At 55.7% G+C, this 20,423-nt stretch overlaps 1 protein-coding gene across 7 annotated transcripts in view; it reads right to left on the reverse strand.

Moving 5' to 3' along the window:
- Positions 1-12: 12 nt before the first annotated feature.
- Positions 13-20,423, reverse strand: part of ARSG (arylsulfatase G) — a 39,445-nt gene continuing 19,034 nt past the window's right edge. For 6 of the 7 annotated variants that reach the window (XM_048964933.1, XM_048964935.1, XM_048964934.1 and 3 more), the window contains exons 4-14: positions 15,396-16,052; positions 15,038-15,225; positions 14,142-14,189; positions 13,957-14,068; positions 13,505-13,642; positions 10,803-10,987; positions 10,113-10,193; positions 7,313-7,421; positions 4,062-4,182; positions 1,459-1,549; positions 13-1,206 (exon numbers count right to left, since the gene is read on the reverse strand). In XM_048964933.1, coding sequence (XP_048820890.1) covers positions 872-1,206; positions 1,459-1,549; positions 4,062-4,182; positions 7,313-7,421; positions 10,113-10,193; positions 10,803-10,987; positions 13,505-13,642; positions 13,957-14,068; positions 14,142-14,189; positions 15,038-15,225; positions 15,396-15,589 — 1,602 coding nt within the window. In that variant the 5' untranslated portion in view covers positions 15,590-16,052 and the 3' untranslated portion in view covers positions 13-871. Of the gene's footprint in view, positions 1,207-1,458; positions 1,550-4,061; positions 4,183-7,312; positions 7,422-10,112; positions 10,194-10,802; positions 10,988-13,504; positions 13,643-13,956; positions 14,069-14,141; positions 14,190-15,037; positions 15,226-15,395; positions 16,053-18,060; positions 18,184-20,423 lie in introns of all 7 variants that reach the window. The other variant, XM_048964929.1, reaches the window with a different exon arrangement.

The raw sequence follows: 20,423 nt of genomic DNA on the forward strand, positions 1-20,423 counted from the left end.
TGCTGCTGTGGGAGGCTGTGGGCCAGTGCTAATTGCAAACGGTTGGGCAGCCCCTCTAATTTCAGCAGTGCTGCCCGTAATTACAACTCCCAGTGGCTGGTGTAACACCTTGCTTTGCTTGAGACAAGCCACTTACGGCTTGTCCAAAGAAAGACCTGGGTGCGCAATTTGGAGTCCAAATGTGTTTCAGAAAACCCTCACTCAGTTGCTGGGAAATCCTGGTGGTTTCTGAGTTTCAGTTGCAACTTCAGTTTTGCCTCTGCAGCTCCTCAGGCTTTTGCATGTGCCCACAAATGTCCCACAAGAGCCTCGCCCAGCCCTGCAGCATCACATCAGGGTTGGTAGGAGCTGAGTCTGCCTGCAGCACTGGGCTGCCTGGACACCTTGGGACCCTCTCTCTGAGCTCCCTAGAAGATGCATATACACAGTTGACAGGGAGCAGTTCCTCCAGTTCTGCATTGCACACCTGTTTACACAAAGCCTTTCAAAATATCAGGACTCAGATACTTCTCCCAAGACAATCTCTGGCCTCCACTATGCAATGCACAGCAGCTGCAGGACACACCAAGCATCCCATCTAGCAAGATGTCAGGGACGTGTAGCCCTGCAAAAAGCCCAGAGCCACCAGGTGCTGCAGTGACTGCTCCAGCCAGGGGACAGTGCTGCTCTGCATAGAGCTGCAGCAAACGGGACCCTCTGTCTGCTCCCTCACACACAGCTGAGGGAAGGCTCTGTGCAAGGCGCAGAGCACGGGGAGCTGCAGCCTCCATCCCTGCCCTCTGGGCCAACCTCAAGCCTGCAGCCAGCATGAACAGCAGTCCCATTCACAGAAACTGGGATTGGAAGAGAAGCAGCTTGAGCAATGATTTGCTTACACACAAAGCTGTGTTGCTCTTCTGTCCGTGCGCTGGTGCAGCGAGGCTGTGTGAGATGTGGCTGTGTGGCACCGGCAGGCCTTGTGCTGTGTGCTGCAGCAGGGCACCGCTGCCGGGTCCTTGGAGTAGTCTGCAACCGTGATGTTGTCTGTTGCAATATCCTCCAGGGCCTGGGCATAAGCCCTGCTGATTGCAGGCAGCACTGCCTGATACTCCCTGGATGCCACGTCCAAAGGCTCCTGCTCCTGGATATCACGATCCAAGTTGAAAATGAGCGGTGGCCAGTGATGCTCTTCTAGCCCAATGCTTCCATCACAAGCCTTCGCCCCTCCTAGGGAGGAAAAGAGAAACACAGTGCAGTGCCAGGCTGCTCACCGCTGCCCAGGTATCACCTCCGTGTCGGCCCTTTGCCACCATAGTGGCTTTGGGAGCCCTTTGCTAGGGCTGTGACACACACACACTCCTTGCTGGGCTTGCTCTTGTTGGTGTTAATCTGATTTGGTTTTCACCCATCCCTGGCAAGGAACTGAGAACTCCAGAAGTTGTTGTCTTGACTTTAGGCTCTGTAAAGCAGCTGCCCTACCTGTGGTGTAGAACGCCTTGTACTGAGCCAGCCGCAGCGCCTCGACCGCCCCGTCCTTCCCTGCTGCCCCGCTGTTGGGGTGAAGCAGCATCTGAAGGAAGAACACAACACAGCCCACTGCAGACAAAACCTGCTCTGTCCCAAGATCTCCCAGCACGGGGTCACCTTCCCAATAAAAGCACACATTCAGAGGCACTGCTCAGCCCAGGAGCTGCAGCTTCAACCCGAGTTCTGCCTGCTGTGCCCGCAAATGGAGTCAGGGTGAGGAAGAAGGGAAGGAGGGAGGGGTGGGTCGAGTCTCTGCTCTTTGGTATTTAGGACACTTGATGCCTTGGCACATGGCAGTGAGGAGACAAGTGAGCTGGACAGTGCGCGTCCCTCTGATCAGATCTGCAGCAAAGCCAATGGCTTCGCTGAGTGATGAGTCACCAGAGGTTTCCTCCCTGGGAATTGAATTTAAAAGTGATTCAAGAAATTTCCACTGTGCTAAAAATTAGAAACATCTGCCGAAGTTGTAGGCAGCTGCGGTGCCAAGTTTAGTAACAGTGTTCGCAGCTGATCAGCACTGTAATGACCTAGCAGGTGTCCAGCGGCACCGATTGCTCTGCCCGGCACCCCCAGCAGGGCCACGATTCGGGGGGAACTTCCCATGGCTCTCAGTTTCCTCTACTGCCCTCAGTTGCAAGGCAACATGAGAGGCAAAAATGCCATCTGAAATTTAGTTTTAAAACGGTATTTTATGGAAAAAAAAAAAATCTGAGCTGAGGAGGTGGTGTGGTGTATGTCTGCTGCAAGGAGGAAATCCGTACTGCCACCCGCTCACATTGGCACCCCTCTGGAAGAAGCAGGTGGCTCCAAAGCAGAAATCAGCATTATTTTAGGGCACCTGAAGCCAAACTATCAAGAACTGAACCTATCTGTCCGCTTCCAGCTTTACAGCTCAGCTTTGCTTGTCCTCTTTAACTTGAGCAGCATGGGCTGGATGGTGCTGTATGGCTGCAGAGCACCGAAATAAACAGCAAGCTTGCTCACGAGCTGCCTCCTGGAGCCCCAGCACTAAGAAAACCCATGAGGACTGACTGCACACATAAAGAGTTTGCTTCAGCTGAGCCCTTTCAGGAAACATTCCCAAGGTTTGCAGCCAGGTGACTTTGTTATTAAAAACAAAAAGAAGAAATAGGAAGAAGAAAGACAAACCCTCTCCCCAGAAAACCCTCCATCCGCACGTAGAGCTCCGGGCTGTTTTCACAAGTGAGCCGTGCGTGGGGAGGAGGAGCACAGCCCTCTACATTACGCTAATGGAAAGAGCGTATTTGTGTGACACTCGTACCCTTGATACATTTCGTGTGATGTGTTTATTTTTACTGTAAATAGCCTTTGCTCAAAACAGGGCCTTGGCTGCTGCCCAGCTCCGTCACAGGTTGTGCCGGCGCTGAGCCGGGCTGGGACACAAGCAAGGTTACGGCCGCACCACGAGCTCAGCCCCCACCCGCCTGAGTGGGAAAGCAGCTGTCAGCAGTGTGCGTGGATCCAGCGGGCGGGCGAGAAGAGGAACTGCTCTGGGAGGATTTGTGTCAAGGAAAACCCTGCGACATCAAAGGTGGTTTTGCCATTAAGAGATGAAAGCGCCGCGCTCCCGCTGCTGAGCCGCGAGGGGATGAGCGCAGACGAGCGGTGCAGGGGGAGATGCTCACTGCACTTGTCTGCGGGGCTGGGCAGGGACAAACCCTCCTGGGACAGAGCAGCTAGGACAGGCAGGGCTCTGATAGCAGCACAACACCCCCGAGAGCAGCAGGGCAGCAGCTGGGGGCTCAGCCCGGGTTTGGGGGATCACCTCCTGGTCCCAAGTATGCAGTAAGGGCTGGTGAGGGCGGCCCCACGCTGCTGTGCCTCTGCAAGAAGAGGGTTAATCCCTGAGCCACGTCCCATCCGCTCCCACGGTTTATCTCACAGTTCAGTAGAGGGTTCCATAAATACGAACTAAATACCAAAACCCTGATGGACGCAGCTAGCAGATCCAAGATTCCTGCTGGGAGCAGGCTCGTGGTGCTCACAGGAGAGCCGAGTTGAAAAGCAAAACCAGGCTCTATCTGTGGGTCTGCTTTAAAGCCAAACTTCTTTTTATTCGGTTCAGTGAAAAACTTGTAAAATTCTGAGAAAAATATATTGCTGTACTTCTCGTTCTGGTAGCTGCGTTTCTCATGCCTAAAGGAGCCGTCAGCAGCTCCTATTGTTGCAGGGGCAGAGAGCTGCAGGGCACGGGGCTGCCTGCCCCTCTCAAACATCAATAACAGGCACGTTTCCGAGCCAAGGAGCTCAGAGAAGGAGTGCTTAATTACAATCTCTATCTGTCAAGATCAATAAAGTAGATAGAAGGAGGTCTGAGCCCCAGGGATCCTTTGTTTCCCATGCCTGTGCACCTCTCGTGACCAGGAAGGAGCAGCGCCGTGCTGTGCCCATGGGGACACAGAAGGGACGACGCTCCGGTTTGAAACCATTTCCCCCTGTCCCATCACAACAGACTCCACTACAGATTCTGTCCCTTTCCTTCTTGCAGCCCCCCTTTAGATCTGAGGACATCCCCAGGTTGGGGCTCTCCTTACCTTGTGTCCCACGTCTGACAGCCCAAAGAGAACCGGGGACACGTCCATGCCATCAAAGCGCCTGTTTGGGGGAAGTGTGGCTCCAGCCAGGGCCACCAGTGTGGGGAAGACGTCCAGGGTGCTGGGGAAAGAAGCAGGTTCCATCAGAGCACAGAGCAAAGCCCCCAGCCCCACCTGCACCCGCTATCCTTTGCTTGGGGGGCCCTGGCTGCTTCCCTACAGCAGAGCAGGGTGCAGCCCCCGCCACGTCGTCCCCCCGGGCACATGGGGAAGGCCCCGGGTCACCCAGCACAGAAAGTGCTAGCACAGGGACTTTTTACGCCAATCCCAGCAGATCCCGCAGCCCCAGGAAAATGTGGTCTCGCTTTTGCCTCGCACAGCACGAGCCATAGCAGCCAGAATGGAAAATGAGAGCGGTGCTATTTTGTGCACTTATACCAAAATGCCTGTCAGCATTTCCACCATAATCCTCTCTTTTCAGGGGCCTCCGCCACAAAAAATCTCTCAGGGCTGGATCTTGGTTGCATGGGTGACCCGGTGCCCTCTCACTGCCAGTGCTGACACGGAAGGCAAGCAAGTTGAGCAAAGGCACGTCCTGCTGCAAGGCACACCTCCCTCCTGGGCAAGTGACACACGGCAGTGCTGTGCTCCCTGGGCGGTTGGCTCGGCTGGGGTGATGCTTGCACCGTGCACCCTGCACCCTACCAGGAGCTCTGAGTCCCAGCATCCGCCAGCTGAGCAGCCCAGGAGCAGCAGTCCCACTGCAGGAGCAGGGCCCCTCGCCCGGTGCACACAGGCTGTTGCGTGAGCAGAGAGAGCAAACAGCCCAGGACTTTAGGGCCCCTGTTTCTCCCATTCAATGAGTTTTAATTTAGCTGCTAAGAGACGGAGAGGACAAATAAGAACAAACAATGCTGAGGAGAGCTGAAAGGCAGCCCCGGCTATGCAGCTCTCGTGGAGACGGCCGGAGCAGCCAGGAGGCACCAAAATCCTCGGCTCCCCACTGTGCAGAGCTGGAGTACATCCCTGCAGGATCACACTGAGCTCTGCACGGGGCTGCCCCACATCGCTGCTGCGGTGCTCAGCACCCACTTGGTGCAACCCCAGCACTGTGATGTGTCTGTACCCATCCCATGTGCAATTACCCTAAATCAGCACCTGAACCCCCCTGGAAACCATCAGAGCTCACAAAAAGGGCAAAGCAAGAAGGACTGGGACAGTGTCAGACAGGTGCAAGCAACACACCGGGATGAAAGAAGGCATTTTTCAGCACTTAGCAAGGGCTCCATGGGTACGGACAGGCTCCCAAATCCCCAGCTTGAGCTCAGCACTCGCAGCAGCAGCCCCATTCCTCCCAGCGCCGAGCACTGCGCTCTGCTCACTTCTTGGCCACTCCACTGACCCACTTCCTCAGCACCCTGCAGGGTGTGGGGCATGGCAGGAGGCTCCCACCATTAAGCTATAATTAAGAAGAGCCGATGAAGCAGCGTGGTGCAGGGTGTGGTGCGCGGGTGCAAGTCCATGCAGCTCCAGCTGCTGCCTCCCCAGCCGCTGGCCACGCTCACCTCCTCTCACCCAGCAGGGAGGTAACGAAGAGAGGTGATGCCACACAGCCCTGGGCAGAAGGAGGGCCGGGCTGGGGAGCTTTCTCCCAAGTCAAGCTGTAATCACTGCCAGCACTTCCTAACCCCAGGGCAGGAGGACGCAGGTGATGCCTGCCCTTGCCCAGCCTCACAAGCAGCCTAGCAGAGGTCACCTCTCTCCAGGACAGGATGAACGAACCTGCTCAACTCAGAAGCATTAGGGTGGGACCCCTGCTGAGGTCCCCAGGAGCCCCGAGTCCCATTGCAGTGATCCCCACAGCCCCACCGTGCCGCACAGCTCCAGCTGCACAGCCGGGTCGGCTGGGTGCCAGCACAGCTCCAGCCCACAGCTGGCAGCTCCCTGCCCTGGGTTGGTTTGTATCACACGCCTGAACTTTACGAAACCTCCCTGGGCTGTTGGCTTTGAATTTCCACGGTGGAGGCAGGCTCCCCTGTAGGCATTTCTGAATAAGCAAAGCTGTGCAGCTGGGTCAGCAGTGATGAAAAGCAGGATGGGCTGTGCTTCCTGGAGGAGCCCCGAGGTGCAATGGGGCTCAGTGCAGGGACATCAGCACCGAGGTGACCACAGCCAACCGGCACAGCAACCACATGTGGCTGGAACTGCACAGCTCTGCAGCCAACGTGTGGGCATAAACGGACCCAGCGTCACAGCTTTGTCTTCAGAAGAGTACAAAGTAATAATGATAAAGAGCTGAGGAAACCCCTGGGGAATGGTGGAGCCCCTGCGTGAGCAAGCAGTGTGTGCAGCATAGCCCGGTGCTGGCAGCTGTCTGCATTTACAGCCGCCCAACCTGCTGGACTGGATCTGGGAAATGCAGGAGATAAGGAGTGGGAGATAACTGGGTCCCCTGGGGCTGTTTGGTGCAGGGGGACGAAGGCTGGAGTTCCCCATGCAGGGAGGGATTTGCAGGTGGAACCCCATGCTTGCCTGATAGTGCACTCATCAATCAGCAAGCATCAGAACTCCAGTGCATGCCTGCAACCATCAGCCTTACAGAAATCCCAGAGCTGTTTGCTGCAAGGAGGGATGCAAGTGCTGCAAGAACTGCAAAGAGAGCTGCCAGGAGAGCGGCAGCATTGCTGCCATACGGCTTTCTCTGTGCCAGTCCCTGCAGTGCCACCATCCCCACCATGTCCGTCCCCTCCGCTCTCACCCATGTGCAGGAGCAGCTCAGGACTACCTCGGAGTGGGGCTGCTCTGACTGCCAGCACTGTCCCTCCGGACAGCCTTTCCCACAACCGCACCCTCCTTCACATTAAGCCATTTGCAAACCACAAAGCCTAAGCCTGCTTCTTGGTGGAGAGAGAGAACATCGTCATCTTTTAATTATCGGGAGGCACTCAGCCACCGAGGGGAAGAGAAGCACGGAGCCCCGCAGCTGCTAACGCGGATCCACCAGCCGCACAAAAAGAGCTTTCAACTCCTATTTGCTGAAGCATTAAAGTCTTTGGGGAGAGGACAAAAGTGCGGCGTCACTCACAACGCAGGCAATGCCCAACCAGGGCCCCGTGCTGCCAGGACCCAGATAACCACATGGCTCTGGGGCTGTCAGCACGTGTGGCAGCGTGACCTTGCAGACCCACAGCACGAAGCACAGTGAGCTGTGGCACAGGCACAGCCCACCCCATTTCCCAAACCATCCCTACCTCAGCATGGCGCGGCTGCTTCGCTCGGCAGGGACGTGGCCAGGCCAGTACACCAGTGCTGGCACCCGGTGCCCTCCTTCCCAGGTGGTTTGCTTGGCAGGGCTGCCTCCTGCAAGAGAGAGCAGAGTGCTCAGCATCCCCTGCATGGGAGCTGTGAAGCGGCGGGGATCCTCTGACCCAGAGCTGCTTGAGGAACAGGAGTGCCCTGGGACACAGAGCACCCAAAGGTGGCAGTGGTTGGAGCTGGGTCAGGGGAGGGAGAAGAGCTGAAGGAGTTATTAGAAGAAATAGGGAGAGGGTGGGAAAGGGACTCAGCTTGGCATTGCCTTTGGTTTCACATCTACTCCAGCAGTTAAGTGATGAGAAATGGAACTGAATACTTCCATCCACCTCCTGGCTTAGGGCAGGTAACGAATGCAGGGATTAGTTCCGGGGGCTCCCAGCTGTGCCCACGTGTGTGTGCACAGGGTGCAGTACCTGACAGCACATCAGTGGTCCCCAGTCTCATTAAAAACACATCCCCGCTGCTGAGCCTGCAGCAATCCCACCTGCTGACCAATTAACCCTTTTCCTTGCTTCCTTGACACAAAGTCTGGGAAGCACAGAGGTGGGAGAGTCACCAGGCCCTGCCTGCAGCTGAGGGCTGAGCAGCACAGAGAGGGGCTGAGGATGTAAGTGGGGATGAGCAATAAAAAAATGTGCTGAGCTGCATGACGGGGCTGCTGGTGGATGCTGCAGCACCAAGGGCCCCAAGCAGCCATGGGGAAGAGGTTGGGCATGGGGTGAAGGGAACATCCCAGCCCCATTCACTGTACAGAGCTCCCAAGTGGCCGCTGCCACTGGCCGCTTTGTCTGCCTGGCTTTCAGTGTGCACATGGCAACAGCGCGTGCCCACAGACATTTCCTTTGGCAGAGGCAGCAGCCAGGGGATGTTCCTGCTGCAGGACCCCACGGCCAGGCACGGCACTTTGAGGTGCACCATGCCTCCTGGGTGTTCAGCTCCCAAAGGAAATGATATCAATTATAACAAGCATTAAATAAGCCTCACAGTATTGCACCTACATTTCAAGGGATTTGCTGCACAGCGAGCAGCCTGAGGGCAGCGGGAGCAGGGCAGCAAGCCTGTCCATCTGTCCACAGCCAGAGCAGCCCTGGGACAGACGCTGTGCCCCTGCTTCCCTGCAGCCTGCCTGGTACAGCTGTGGAGCAGGTTGGGAGTCTGCACTGCCCGTGTATGAGCTCATGTTCCCACATTCAGCACTGAACTGGGCTGCAGCACCCCAGACCCAAGCAAGGATTTTTCTCTGGAGCAGGGATAACGCAACCATGCTGAGGCTGCTTTCCAGGAACGCAGAGCTGAGCATTCCCACGCAGGGACAAAAATCACTGCGTCCCCATTCCTCAGTGGGACTGCAGACCTCCAAACTTGGCTCTGAACATAATCATCCCAAGACAAGTGTGTCCCTTCCTGGGCTCTTGGGAACAAGGGATGGGGTTGGGTTTTACGGGTGGGCAGGACGCTTCTGGGGAGGGAAGGGAAGCTCTGCCCTTAACTTGGAGCTGGGGGCCCAGCACTTGTGTCTGCTGTGCTCTGCGTGCAACGGCCAACTGCACCGAAGCAAGTGGAAAACATTCCTGGAATTTGGGTTGGACCCTAAAAGGAAACGCCAAGCTCTGCGAAATGTATATAACCCTGAGCAACAGTTCCTCCCCTTCCTCTCTGTCCTTCCCGGTGTGGGGAGGGGGAGATGCCCAGGAGGAGGCTATCTGACCGCCAGCTGGTGGCTATGGGCAGCCCACCCTCCTCCAGCATCCCCTGCTCCCCAGGGCAGGGTTGTTTTGGCAGGGCTGCATGCGGGCAGCGAGATGCTGGAAAGGGGCCGTGTTTTTGTAGGTTTGTTCCCGAACGCCGCATTGCCCGTACCATCTGCTCCAGCTTGTGACCATTGGTTGCTCAAGAGAAACCCAGGTCGTCGGCAGGGCTTGTTTACTAAGAAAATGAAGGTTACGATTTCTTCCCAGGGTTGGAGCACCCGAAGGAAGGACCCTGGGAACCGGAAAAGGGAGCGGGGGGAGCCAGCGGCTGCCAGCCTCACAGCCGTGCTCACACAGCACCGGCAGCGGCTTCCTCCCCCGGGTAGGTGTCAGGAAGCAGATGAGGAAAGAAAACGGAGCTGCCTCCGTGTCCCCCCCGCTGCTCCCCTCCCGCACTGACCCCGAGCGAACGGGGAAACATAACCCGCCGCATTTACAGTGCGTAATACAAGCAGAAGTGGGAAATGCCTGACTCATGCATGTTTCTGGCCGCTCCGGCTGAAAGAAACCCACCAACCAGATGGCTTGGCCGGAAAAGGAGGAAATAATAATAATAATAAAAACAAAACAAAACAAGAAGTTAGAAAGAAAATACAACTCCCGCTAGGCTGGGCTTCAGGGAGCCGGGCAGGGGGTGTAGGGGCACTGAGACCCGAGTGGATGGAGGGCAGAAACTGAATGCTCCATCACCTGCAGATCCCAGGAGCTGAAGCACTCCAGGAGCTGCTGCATCAAAGGGATGAAAGCAGCGGCCACCGATCATCAGCTTGCCAAGGGTTTGGGGCAACAGTTCCCACCTGGTTGTAGTTTTAGGGGGAAACTGAGAAATAGATGGATCACCACATCTGCTTTGAAACACAAGAAGTTGCTGGAAAGGCTGAGGAGAGAGAAGCGTTCCCCACTTTCTGCCTGCAGGCAGAGCAGGGCTGTCTGGCATCAGCCCTATGTACGCCCCCTGGAAGCCTCCCCAGCCCCTTGAGGTCACCTCGTGCCCTCTGCCAGGCCCCCAGCAGTGGCCCCAGGCGTCCCGCCAGCTCACACTTCTGCATCCAAGGGCCGTTGTCACCTGCAAGAGACGGAAATGTCCCCATGAGCAGCAAGCAGGGGCACCTCCACTCTGCAGGGTGGCGGAGGACAAGCAGCCCCCACACCTCCTTGTGGTCCTCCGGGTGCTGCCTTACACCAACAGGAGCAGCGCAGGGTCTGGCAGCAGAGCTGCTCTTGTTCCTGAAGGTTTATTTCCAAGAGATGGGGCCCACTTCTGGGGGTTCCAGGTAAGGGGCTGCAGCAAAGCCGGGGCACAGAGGTGGCTGTCACCAGCTCTGGGCACTAATGAGCTGCAGAGCAGTTCCTGTGCCAGGAGCAAAGTGTCCTCATTAGGGAGGCTGCACAGCGCCAGTGGATTTGGGCTTCTTAATGAGTGTGGATTTGAGGTTCAATTAGGCAGGCCATGCCCGGGAGGGGGGTGAGGGGGTGGCAGGATGGGCACTGGCTGAGCTGCTGCCCATAGGGCCAGCATGGGAGCCACATCCCCACAGTGACAGCCCATGTTCGACCCGTCCTCCTGTCAAGGACTGTCAAGCACATCAAAGACTGTGGAAAAACACCAGTCCCATCTCCTTGTGCCACTGGGCACAGCCATCATCCACCACCATGGCCAGTTGCAGTGCTTTACCTGTGAACCACAGCAGTGTGCTGCCCTTCCCACAGCTGTCGGCCAGGTGCTTGAGACGTCCCACCAGGGCATCCATCTCACGCAGGGCAGCCCCATAGATGCCCCTGTCCCGTGGTGGGGCGATCTGCAGTGGGACGTGCATGTGGGCCAGCGCCAGATAGAGGAAGAAGGGACGGCTGCTGTCCCTGAAAGAAACAAGGGGAGAGTTCAGTGAGGTTGGGGTGAGGTGCAGGGGGTCACAGCTGAGCAGGGGATGTGATGTGGTGGCCCTTCCTTGCAGGAGCAGCAAACTTGCTATAGCTCATGCGGGCAAACTCTGCCACCCTGCAGGACGGTCAGCCCCCAAAACACAAAGAACCACAGTGGGGAATGAAAGCAGAGGCTGCCTGCCCCCAGGCAAGTGAGACACGTTCCCAGATCACTGCTTGGGCAACACTGGGTGAGCAGCACCTGCCCCAGCACCGTGCTGGGAGGAAGCGGCAGGACAGCACGTCTTCACTGTCCGTGAGTCACTCTTTCCCCACTGAAACCTCCCCAGTGCTGCTTCCTCTCCCCGGCTCCCCCCGGTGCTGACCTTCCCCAGGGCACCCACATTCGGGATGAGTTCGTCCCTTCCTCCATCTCCCACGTCCTACGGCACATCAGCCATGGGCAGAATGCCCCGCATCGATGCTCCCCTTCCTCCCCTTATGCAAGAGGGGAGGCAGCAAGGCGGCTGTTTGCTTTTAAATCACCAGAGGACACGTCCTGTTTTCTTGTTTATGGCTATATTTATCTCCTCCAGTGTGGCTGCTCTTCCTCAGGGAGCTCAGAAGGGAAGGGTGGGATGGCGGGGAGGGGCTGGATCCCTGGGATGTTCTGGTGTGGGTGCCCCATAGCCCCGCTGTGGCCAGAAAGAGATGGGGGCTGCCGGGATCCCACCGAACTGCAATTCCTTCCTTTGCCCCCTGCGCATCACTCACCTCAGGATCTCAAACTAAGAAATCTCACCCTTCCCACAACAGCCATCCCACTGCGCAGAGGCGGAACCCTGCGTGGATTTCAGTCCTTTCAGCACCCTGCAAACCACCAGGATTTAGGAAACAAGAGGGGCTGGCTGCACATTTCTGCAACTGGCACTGCGAAGCACTGCCTCTTTCTGTACATCCTACCATTGCCTGTGGGATTTCTGACACCCTGGAACAGGGGAGCGTGGTTCAGCTCCCAGTGATCGCCTGCTATCTGTGAGCCAGCAGAGCACAGCAACCTGCCTGAGCCCTACCCTGCAAGGAGCCACCCAGCTTCAAGCAGAAACCTCCTCCACCACGCAAAAATGCTTAGCATCCCCTTTACTTCTTATCAGCAGCAGTGCTCCAGTGTAGCCTATGATTACAGCTCTCAAGGGGCAGGTCTGTTTTCTCATTCTATCCGTACCACTCTGGCTCAGGCTCAGAGCCCCAGCATGAGTTTGTCCCATGCACCTCCAGGGGAACTCTCAGACGGGGGAAAACAGTGCACAAGGATCGTTATCCTGGCACCCCACTGAGAGCCCTGCTCGCCTTTTGCATCTACATTTCATAGCTCAGCCCCTCTCCTGAAAACTGAGCAAACATTTAATCAATAACTTAAGACTTAATGTCCTTGGCTTTTGCTCCCGTGTTTGTTGTGCTCTAAGCGTCCTGGCCAGAGCAAAATCTCACTGAATTGCTCAACCTTGACACGACTGGTTAAAAAAACAGCGAGATGACAAATCCTGTGTTCTTTTCGTTGCCCCATAATGAGTGAGTCAGGCAGAGGAAAACTGAAATAAACCATCAAAGGAGAGGAAAGGCAGGCACCTGTTTAATCCTGTTCTCTGTAAACGCAGATAACCCCAAGACAGTGCCCAGACTTCTCCAGATCCCTGACACAGCCCTTTCCTTGCACTATTCTCTCTGCCTCCCCTATTTCTTTACCCCCTGCAGCACACAGACCTTTTCCAAGCCCCCCTGCACAAGCAGCCCTGAGCTGTGCCAGGCAGCAGGCACTGTCCCTCAGACGGCCTCTCACAGAGCTGCAGAAAGGCGTTTTGCAAAGTCACAGCTACTAATCCTTGAATAACAGGGATTAGCATTATGAAACCCTTCGGCAGGGCTTGGGGGCCGCTGTTTCCCGGAGGTGCTTTGCTCCTCGGGGAGCAGCAAACCTGGGCTCCATGCTTCCCTGCACCGCAGGGGAAAGTCATCCACGAAATGTGGTGACCCCGAGGCCTTTATTTGGGTGCTGCCTGCACCTCCCAGCACACGCTGCCCAGCAGCTGTCCCCTGTCACCTCTGGGTGACACCACCACAAGGACAGCAGCACGGAGGAGGATGGATGCTTCCCTTCACTGCTAGCCTGGATGCTGGTTCACGTCCAGCCATGAAGATGCCCCCGGATGAAAGGCCGTGACCTTTGCGGTTAGACTGTATTTATAAATCCCTTTGCATGTGATTCTCTGAAGGCCAAAACACTTCTATGGGAGCCCTGTGGGACCTCAGAGCAGCTCCTTCCTTACCCAGAACATCAGAAAACAAAGCCTGGAGACTCCGTCTCCGCAGATCTGCTCACCCAGCACAGCACTGCCACGTGAGTTCTAGGCATGTGAATTCTGGCTGCCACAGCATGAGCAGAAAGTGCTTGCCAGCTTCAAGATCTGGTGTGGGGAGAGGGATGGGGATGGGGTTGGTGTGTGGTGCCCTCACCTTGCCTGCCTGATGAAGCGTGCTGCCGCCTCCACGTACCGCTCCGCCAGGCTGCTGAGGTTGACGGGCTGCTGGATGATAGTGAGGTTCTCAAAGAGAGGAAGGGCTACATCCGTGTAGCAGTCTTTATTGCTGGGGCTGCAGGAAGAAATCACTGCGTTATCATCACTGCAGCAAGAACTGCGATGGCTGGGAGCGGGCACAGAGCCCACCGTACACCCAGATTTGTAGAATAGCACTGCCAAGGGTGGCAGAAGGGACAACGCTGGTGTCCCCATGGCACAGACTGCTCCTGCCTAGCCAGACCACTCCAGGGCCCCATGCTTCACCTCTCCACGCCATCTGCAAGGAACGTGAGGGAGACCATAGCAGGGAGCAGTTCATCGGACTGCAGCTTGCAAATCCCAAATCCCAGCACTCAAACTGCCCATGTGTCTCCCCCAGAGATGTACCTGGTGGCTGCGCTGTGCTGTGGGCAGCTTGGGCAGGGTGGCACGTTGTAGCCAGAGGTGTCTGTGCAGCCCATGTCATGGCTGTAGGGGATCCCGAAGTAATAATCAAACCCTGCAGGCAAGGTGGGGGTCAGTGGGGGCCAAGCAAACGCTGGGCACTCATCTCATCTCCACCACATCCTTACCACGGAAGATGGGGTGGTGGTGGCCATGGTGCCCCAGGTGCCATTTGCCTGCGTGGAAAGCACAGAAAATCATTTGGGAGGTTACTCAGCCGCTGGGCGCTGCCGTCACCAGTGAAACCCACAAGGCACAGTGCAGGATGTTTTAATCTAGCAACAAGAAAGGCCACTTGTTTGTGCTGGCTGGATTTCTTCTTACAGAAACCCAGAAAAACATGCCAAAGGTATCTCACGTCTATCCAAATCAACCATCTCCGACTTTAAAAGGCTCTTTCATGTGTTTGCGTTCAGAAGAGACAATTTCCTAACCCATCCCAAAGAATTGGATTCATCCTCTGATATGCAGTGTCCCAAGCCTTGGCTGCACCTCACACACTGATATCAGAGGAGGAGAAGAGACAGCAAGGGCTTCTGTGCTGATGAAACCCCAACACACGCATGATCACAGGCAGCTCCACGTGCAGAGGACTCATCACCACCTGATGCACTTTCAGACGGGTCGCAGCACATTGTGTGCACAGGAGGGTGCCCAGCACCATGGCCCAGCAGCACAGAGCATCCCAACCTGCACTGCCAGCCCCTGGGGCATCACACTCAGCATCACACCCAGCTGGGGCGTGCGAGGGCAGCGTTGCTCTGCACACTCATGTTTTCTCAGGAAAACTCAGCGTTCCCATTGAAAGGTTAAGCAACTTCAGATTCCAAGGAAACCTGGGGCAGGCCCAAACTTCAGGCTGTGTTTGAATACGAATATGAAAATTAGGGATTGCAGAAAGAGTGGGGAAAGTGCAAAATCTCTCCCACCCGATCCTTTAGCTGCCAGCACTTGCCCTACGTACCCGTGGCATGTTCTTTTTGGGCACCTTCATCTCAGCCACAGTGTGGCTGGTGGGTGTTACCTATAGCTGCTGTGCTGTACCCTGCTGCCTGCAGCACCTCAGCCAGCGTGGTCTCATTGAGGGGCAGGCCGCCCAGCGAGCTGATGGCAAAGTTGTGGGTCACCCCATTGCGCAGGCCGAGGCGCCCCGTGAGCAGAGAGGCGCGGGATGGTGAGCAGGTGGAGGCAGCCGAGTGGAAATCCACAAACCTGGAAAATGAATGGAAAATAAACCTCAGCTTGCAAAATGTGCTCAGTGTGAGTCTGCCTCATCCCTCCCGGCCCACACACAGCCCTCTGAGCCCCAGGAACAAGGGGCTGAAGCAGGACAGAGGTATCAGGGATGCTCAGAAAGGCCCAGGGTGGGGATGCACTGTTACCTTGTCCCTTCAGCAGCCAACTCATCCAAATGTGGGGTCTCCTTCGTCTCGGCCCAGTTGGCCCCCAGGTCCCCCCAGCCCAGATCGTCTGCCAGAATGACGATGAAGTTTGGCTTCCCCTGTGCCACTGGGGGAGCACAGAGCCCCATCAGCACAGTGAGCAGCAGCACAGACCCTGGGGCTGGAGCTCCCATGGTGCTAACGGGGTGATGTTCTCTCCAAAATGCTCCTCCAAGGCCAGGCTGTGTGCCAGGCACCACTTCACAACCTCGGCTACTGACCTGGCTGAAACACCTGCTCCATCCTTCAAACACAGGCACAGCTGGTACTCCTAAAACCAGCACCAGCAAAAGTGTTATTCTTACAAGTCAGACGCCCTCTTTGAAGTCACTGTCACTCTACTTTTAACTTTCTTTCCTTCCTGGTAAATATCTAAATTGTTATTTTTTCCTCCAGAAGCGCACTTGAATTCAGCAGCTCCTGTTGGGGTGACATCTGACAAATGGTTCTTCCTGTGTAGGGTTTCAAGCACAAGTTTGGCAGCAGGCCTTGTTCCCAGTTCTCTGAAGTGTCCCACGTGGGTAAGAATCACCGAGGCTCTGCTGGCAACTATCAGCAATCCTTTGCCTCCTCAGGTGGCCACCGCTGCAGGAACTCCTGTGCAAGAGACACACGCAGCCATCAGGACCTGCAGAAGCTCCCTAACCCCAATCCTGAACCTAATTAACCCTAATCCAATCAGCCCCTCCACGGACACAGCCTGCAGGGAATGGCTCATCCAGCGTTGAGGCTTTGCCATTGATGTTGCATTTCTTGCTGCCCTGCCGCCTGGTGCACAGGGTTGAAATCATGCAGCAATCCAGACAAACCAAAAATGCAATAATGCCCTGGCATTTCTAGGCGTAGAGAAGTAAGTGCAGCACTTGAAAATTGTAATCTGGGATGGCTGCTTAGGGCAGGATTTGTCTCCAAGTGGCAAAGAGGCAACAAGAGCAGACAATCCAAAAACCAACAGCTGCGAAACCCGGCATCCTGAGCACATGGGGACGTGCAGCCAAGCAGGACAAGAGTCACAGAGATAAAGTGTGAGGGAGAGGAGGGAGGGGACGGTCACAAACAAACGAGGACAACATGACAGAAGGAAGCAAGAGAGGGAATACGATGAGCCCCATCTGTAGGCCAAGAGTTTCGTAGCTGGCAGAACAATTTATTTGCAGGTTTCGCTGTGCATGACTTAAAAGCTTAGGGCTGTCGCTCAGATGGGCAGAATCAGGGCTTTCATCACAGCATTAGGGACAGAACTCAATTCATAATTCATGGCCCGGAGCTTTAACTCATCAGCTCCCAGCAGAGCCCTGCAGCTCTCCGTGAGCTGAGCAGCAGGCAGCAGAGCAGGATGAGCCATGGGCGCAATGTCACAGGGCCATTGCACACCCTGAGCCACAGCTCAGCCCTGCACACCCAGCTGCAGAACAACCAGAAAACGCCTGCAATCTCTTTGAGAAGCCCCTGGGATTCTGGGGAGGAAAAGGGCTTGAAAGCATCAATTCACCTGGGCGCGGGGAGGACCTCAGCCCCGTTGCAGCTCTCTGGCTGGAGAGGACCAAGTTAAGGCTCCAATGCTCTCCTTTTCACTACTGACCCAGGTGAATATATCTATCCAGAAACCTATGTAAGATTTCACACGCACTGTCTAAACAGAAGAGAGACATGGAGCTGTGCTTGCAATTCCTCCCTACCAGCACTGAATGGTTTTAGAAAGATTTGCTCCCCATGTGGGCACAGAGTCCTTTCCAGGGACCACCACCCCTCACAGTGACCAGAGCAAGGCCACCTGCAGGTGAAGGGCCTGCCATCCAGAAATGGCAGGGGAAATCACATCAGTGTGCTGCTTTAGCACAGAAGGGCTGAGGACAGGAGTGATGTGCCAGGGCTGCCAGCATGCTGTTGGTCAGGGGGACGGGGAGTGCCACCAACACCTCAGCGCCCACTGCAGTCGATTCAGGGGGACCAAAAGGGACAAAGCTGAGCCCCCCATAGGGACGTGCTGATCATAGACGGATGCAGCTTTGCCAGAAAGCCATGCCATAGAAGCCAGCCCTCTGTGCTGAGGATTGCCCCGCACCGCTCCCCACAGCCCTCCAAACCCCATCCTTGTCTGAGCTGCAAAGGCGCAAATCAAACCCCCGTGCTATCTGCTGAAAAGGCAAGGGGGGCAAATGTAAAACTGCAGCGTCTCAGAAGCTGCTCGCTAGGACGAGGGCTGCAGGGCTCTCCTGGCACACTGCCTGGCAGGGGCGACACGTCACAGCAGACAGCAGGCACACCTACGCCTTCAGAGCATCCAGATAGCGGAGTCACCCCGAACTTGGCAGGGGCTCCTGTTTGCTTTGGGGAGGTACACCAGCGTAACACAGCTAAGAAAAACAATCACGAGCGTTTTCAAAGGACATTCTATTCTCTCTAATTTACAGGGGGAAGTCAGCCGGGCCAAAATTTATACGCTGCTGTCAGACAGGGAATCTGAGCTCCGATTTTAGAAGCCGTTTCCAAAAGATGTTTAAGAAAGACAAATGGAAAAGTGGGACGTGACGACGCGGCACGCGCTTCCCTCCCTTGTGCCAGAGGAACCGTCCCCATGGGCAGCTCTGACCTCCAGCATTACCTGCAGGAATTGAGACCTCCTCCACTCGCCAGACAGCCCGCACTGAGGTTCAGGGTGCTGCACTGCCAGCACTGTGCAGCTCGCTGTGACACCGGGGCAGCTCAGCTGGCTGTCAGATGGGTGCTGTAACAAAGTGAAAGTGTGCTTTTGCATGCCAGATATCAAGAGAGGGGGATAATGTGGAACCAGACAAACCAGTTCAGAAAAGCCTCACAGCCTCTGCAGGACACTGCTGGGAAAGGCAGAATAGAAAAAGGTGCTTCTGGGGCTGAGCCCAGGGATGCCACCGCCAGCTCCCAGCTGCCTGCAACAGAGCCCCAGCCAGAGGATCCGCCATGTATTTATTACACATTAACCAGAAGTTTGCAGTTTCGGGGCCAGCACGATGACTTTCACGTTTTTCACATTCCTTCACATTTTCAGGCCCGTGGAGCCAGGTGACAGCTGTGGTGCTCAGAGTGCTCTGCTGCTGTGCCCTGGCACCACGGCACGTGGGGATGCAGAAGGACAGCAGAAAGCCAAACAGCAGCTCTGCTGCTGCAAGGGGCCATGCAGCTGCTGGGATGGATGCAGCCTGGTAAGGGGAAAGGTCGTTTTGTTTCCACCTTACCACGTGCAGGTGTTTTATTTTCATATTTGAACACAGCAAAGGGCAGGCAGTGCTTTGTGTGCGAGCGTTTTCACCGCCCCATTCAGCCTCCGCAGAGCGAGCAGAGCCCATTCCTGGTAACGCTTGTCCTGACAGTGTTCTGAGCTGTCAGAACTCCATTCCAGGAAAAGGTTTCCGACTGGAATAGTTTATACAAGCTCCCCTCGCAGAATAAGCAGCACTGACAAAAACATACTTCGGCAGACTTAACTAGGATTTCTGCCAGATCCTGAGACCGGAGAATGTTTTCCACTCATCTCACCGTTTGGTCTTTGAGGAAAAGCATTACACACACACAGAGCAGTGCTGGACAGACCTGAGCTGAATAACTGAGCTCCAGGTCCCTGCCCCACATGGGCAGCACAGTGCTGGGTGAACCGCTGCTTCCCAGCAGCCGCCCCCTGTGTTGTGCCCATGGTCAGGCTTTGCTTTTCATGGCATTCTGCAGAGCTCCGTCTCCAGACCTCAAATCACTCCCCGAATCCTTGGGAAGCAGCAGGGAAAGGAACGAGAAGGCAAAGCCAAAGGACAGATGCAACCTACTGACAAGAAACACCAAGGAGCAAACGCCTTTCTTTGTTTTCATGCCAAAGATATCTGCATTCTTATTTCTCCCTTGGAGGCACAACCTGTTTTGTTGTCCCGTAAGCGCTCACGCTGTCACTGCTGGGCTGAATTACAGCTTGGGGAGGGCAATGCCAAGGTGAGGCTGTGTAACAGAAACGTGAGAGGTGCTCACCATGCACCGCAGGGCATGGCACAGCTGGGACAGCAGGCTCAGCGCCAAGCTGCCCTGCCAGCACAGGAGCATCAGTGAGTGGCCAATGGGTTGGTGCTGCTGCAAGAAATCTGTGGGCTTGTGTCTAAGTTACCAGGTGGAACTTGTATCTTCTTTACCCAACCTCCCAGAAGTTTGTTGCCCAACCTCTGCAATCTTCACTGTTTAAAAAAACAAAAAAAAACAAAACAAAAAAAAACAGAAAAAAAAGCAAAGGGACTCCAGCCCAACCTAAAGCACTGGGGTTTACTGAGAGGTTGGGAACTGAAGGAGCAGTTTCATTTGGGTTATTTTTCCAGCTGTATAAACCAGAATCAACAGGTTACACGCTGTCCCAGCAAAGTGCACCCAGCACAGTGCAGGAAGGAGCACGGGGCAGGGGTATGGTGTGCTCCACTGTTATCTATGGGTAAAAGTCCCTCTCTGTGAGCCCTAAGGGTGTGAGGGCCCGAAATCACCCCGCAGTGTGGGCAGAGTCCATCTGTGCCTGGCACATCTGGCATGGCGAGCTGGGCACTGCAGCACTACTGCCTGAAGGACCCTTCCAGCCCCAGCCATTCTAGAACACTACGATCCCACCACTCTGCAAACAAAGGGACATTTAGCTTCCTAGTGCAAACCTAGCGCCAGGTTCTGCAAGTCCCCAGCGGGCAGAAGTGACGGAGTAAACCCAGACCTTCTCCTGGTAATGCTTAACACTGCTCCCCGAAGGCACTGCCTGCTCCCCTCTACCCTTTTTATCACATTTTGTGCTGAGTCCCCAGTAACCGGACCAGAGATGATCCAGTACCACGGCTGGGACACACCACCCCAGCCCCAATTAGCAATTGGCTGGAGACTCCAGAAGCACGCCTGGAGACTCTCCTGGTCAGGGACCCTCCAGCACCAGGTGTGGAGACTCCCAGTAGCATGGCTGCAGATCCAGCAGTAGGGCTG

Source organism: Lagopus muta, chromosome 18 (genome assembly GCF_023343835.1).
Source record: "Lagopus muta isolate bLagMut1 chromosome 18, bLagMut1 primary, whole genome shotgun sequence".
NCBI lineage: Eukaryota > Metazoa > Chordata > Aves > Galliformes > Phasianidae > Lagopus > Lagopus muta.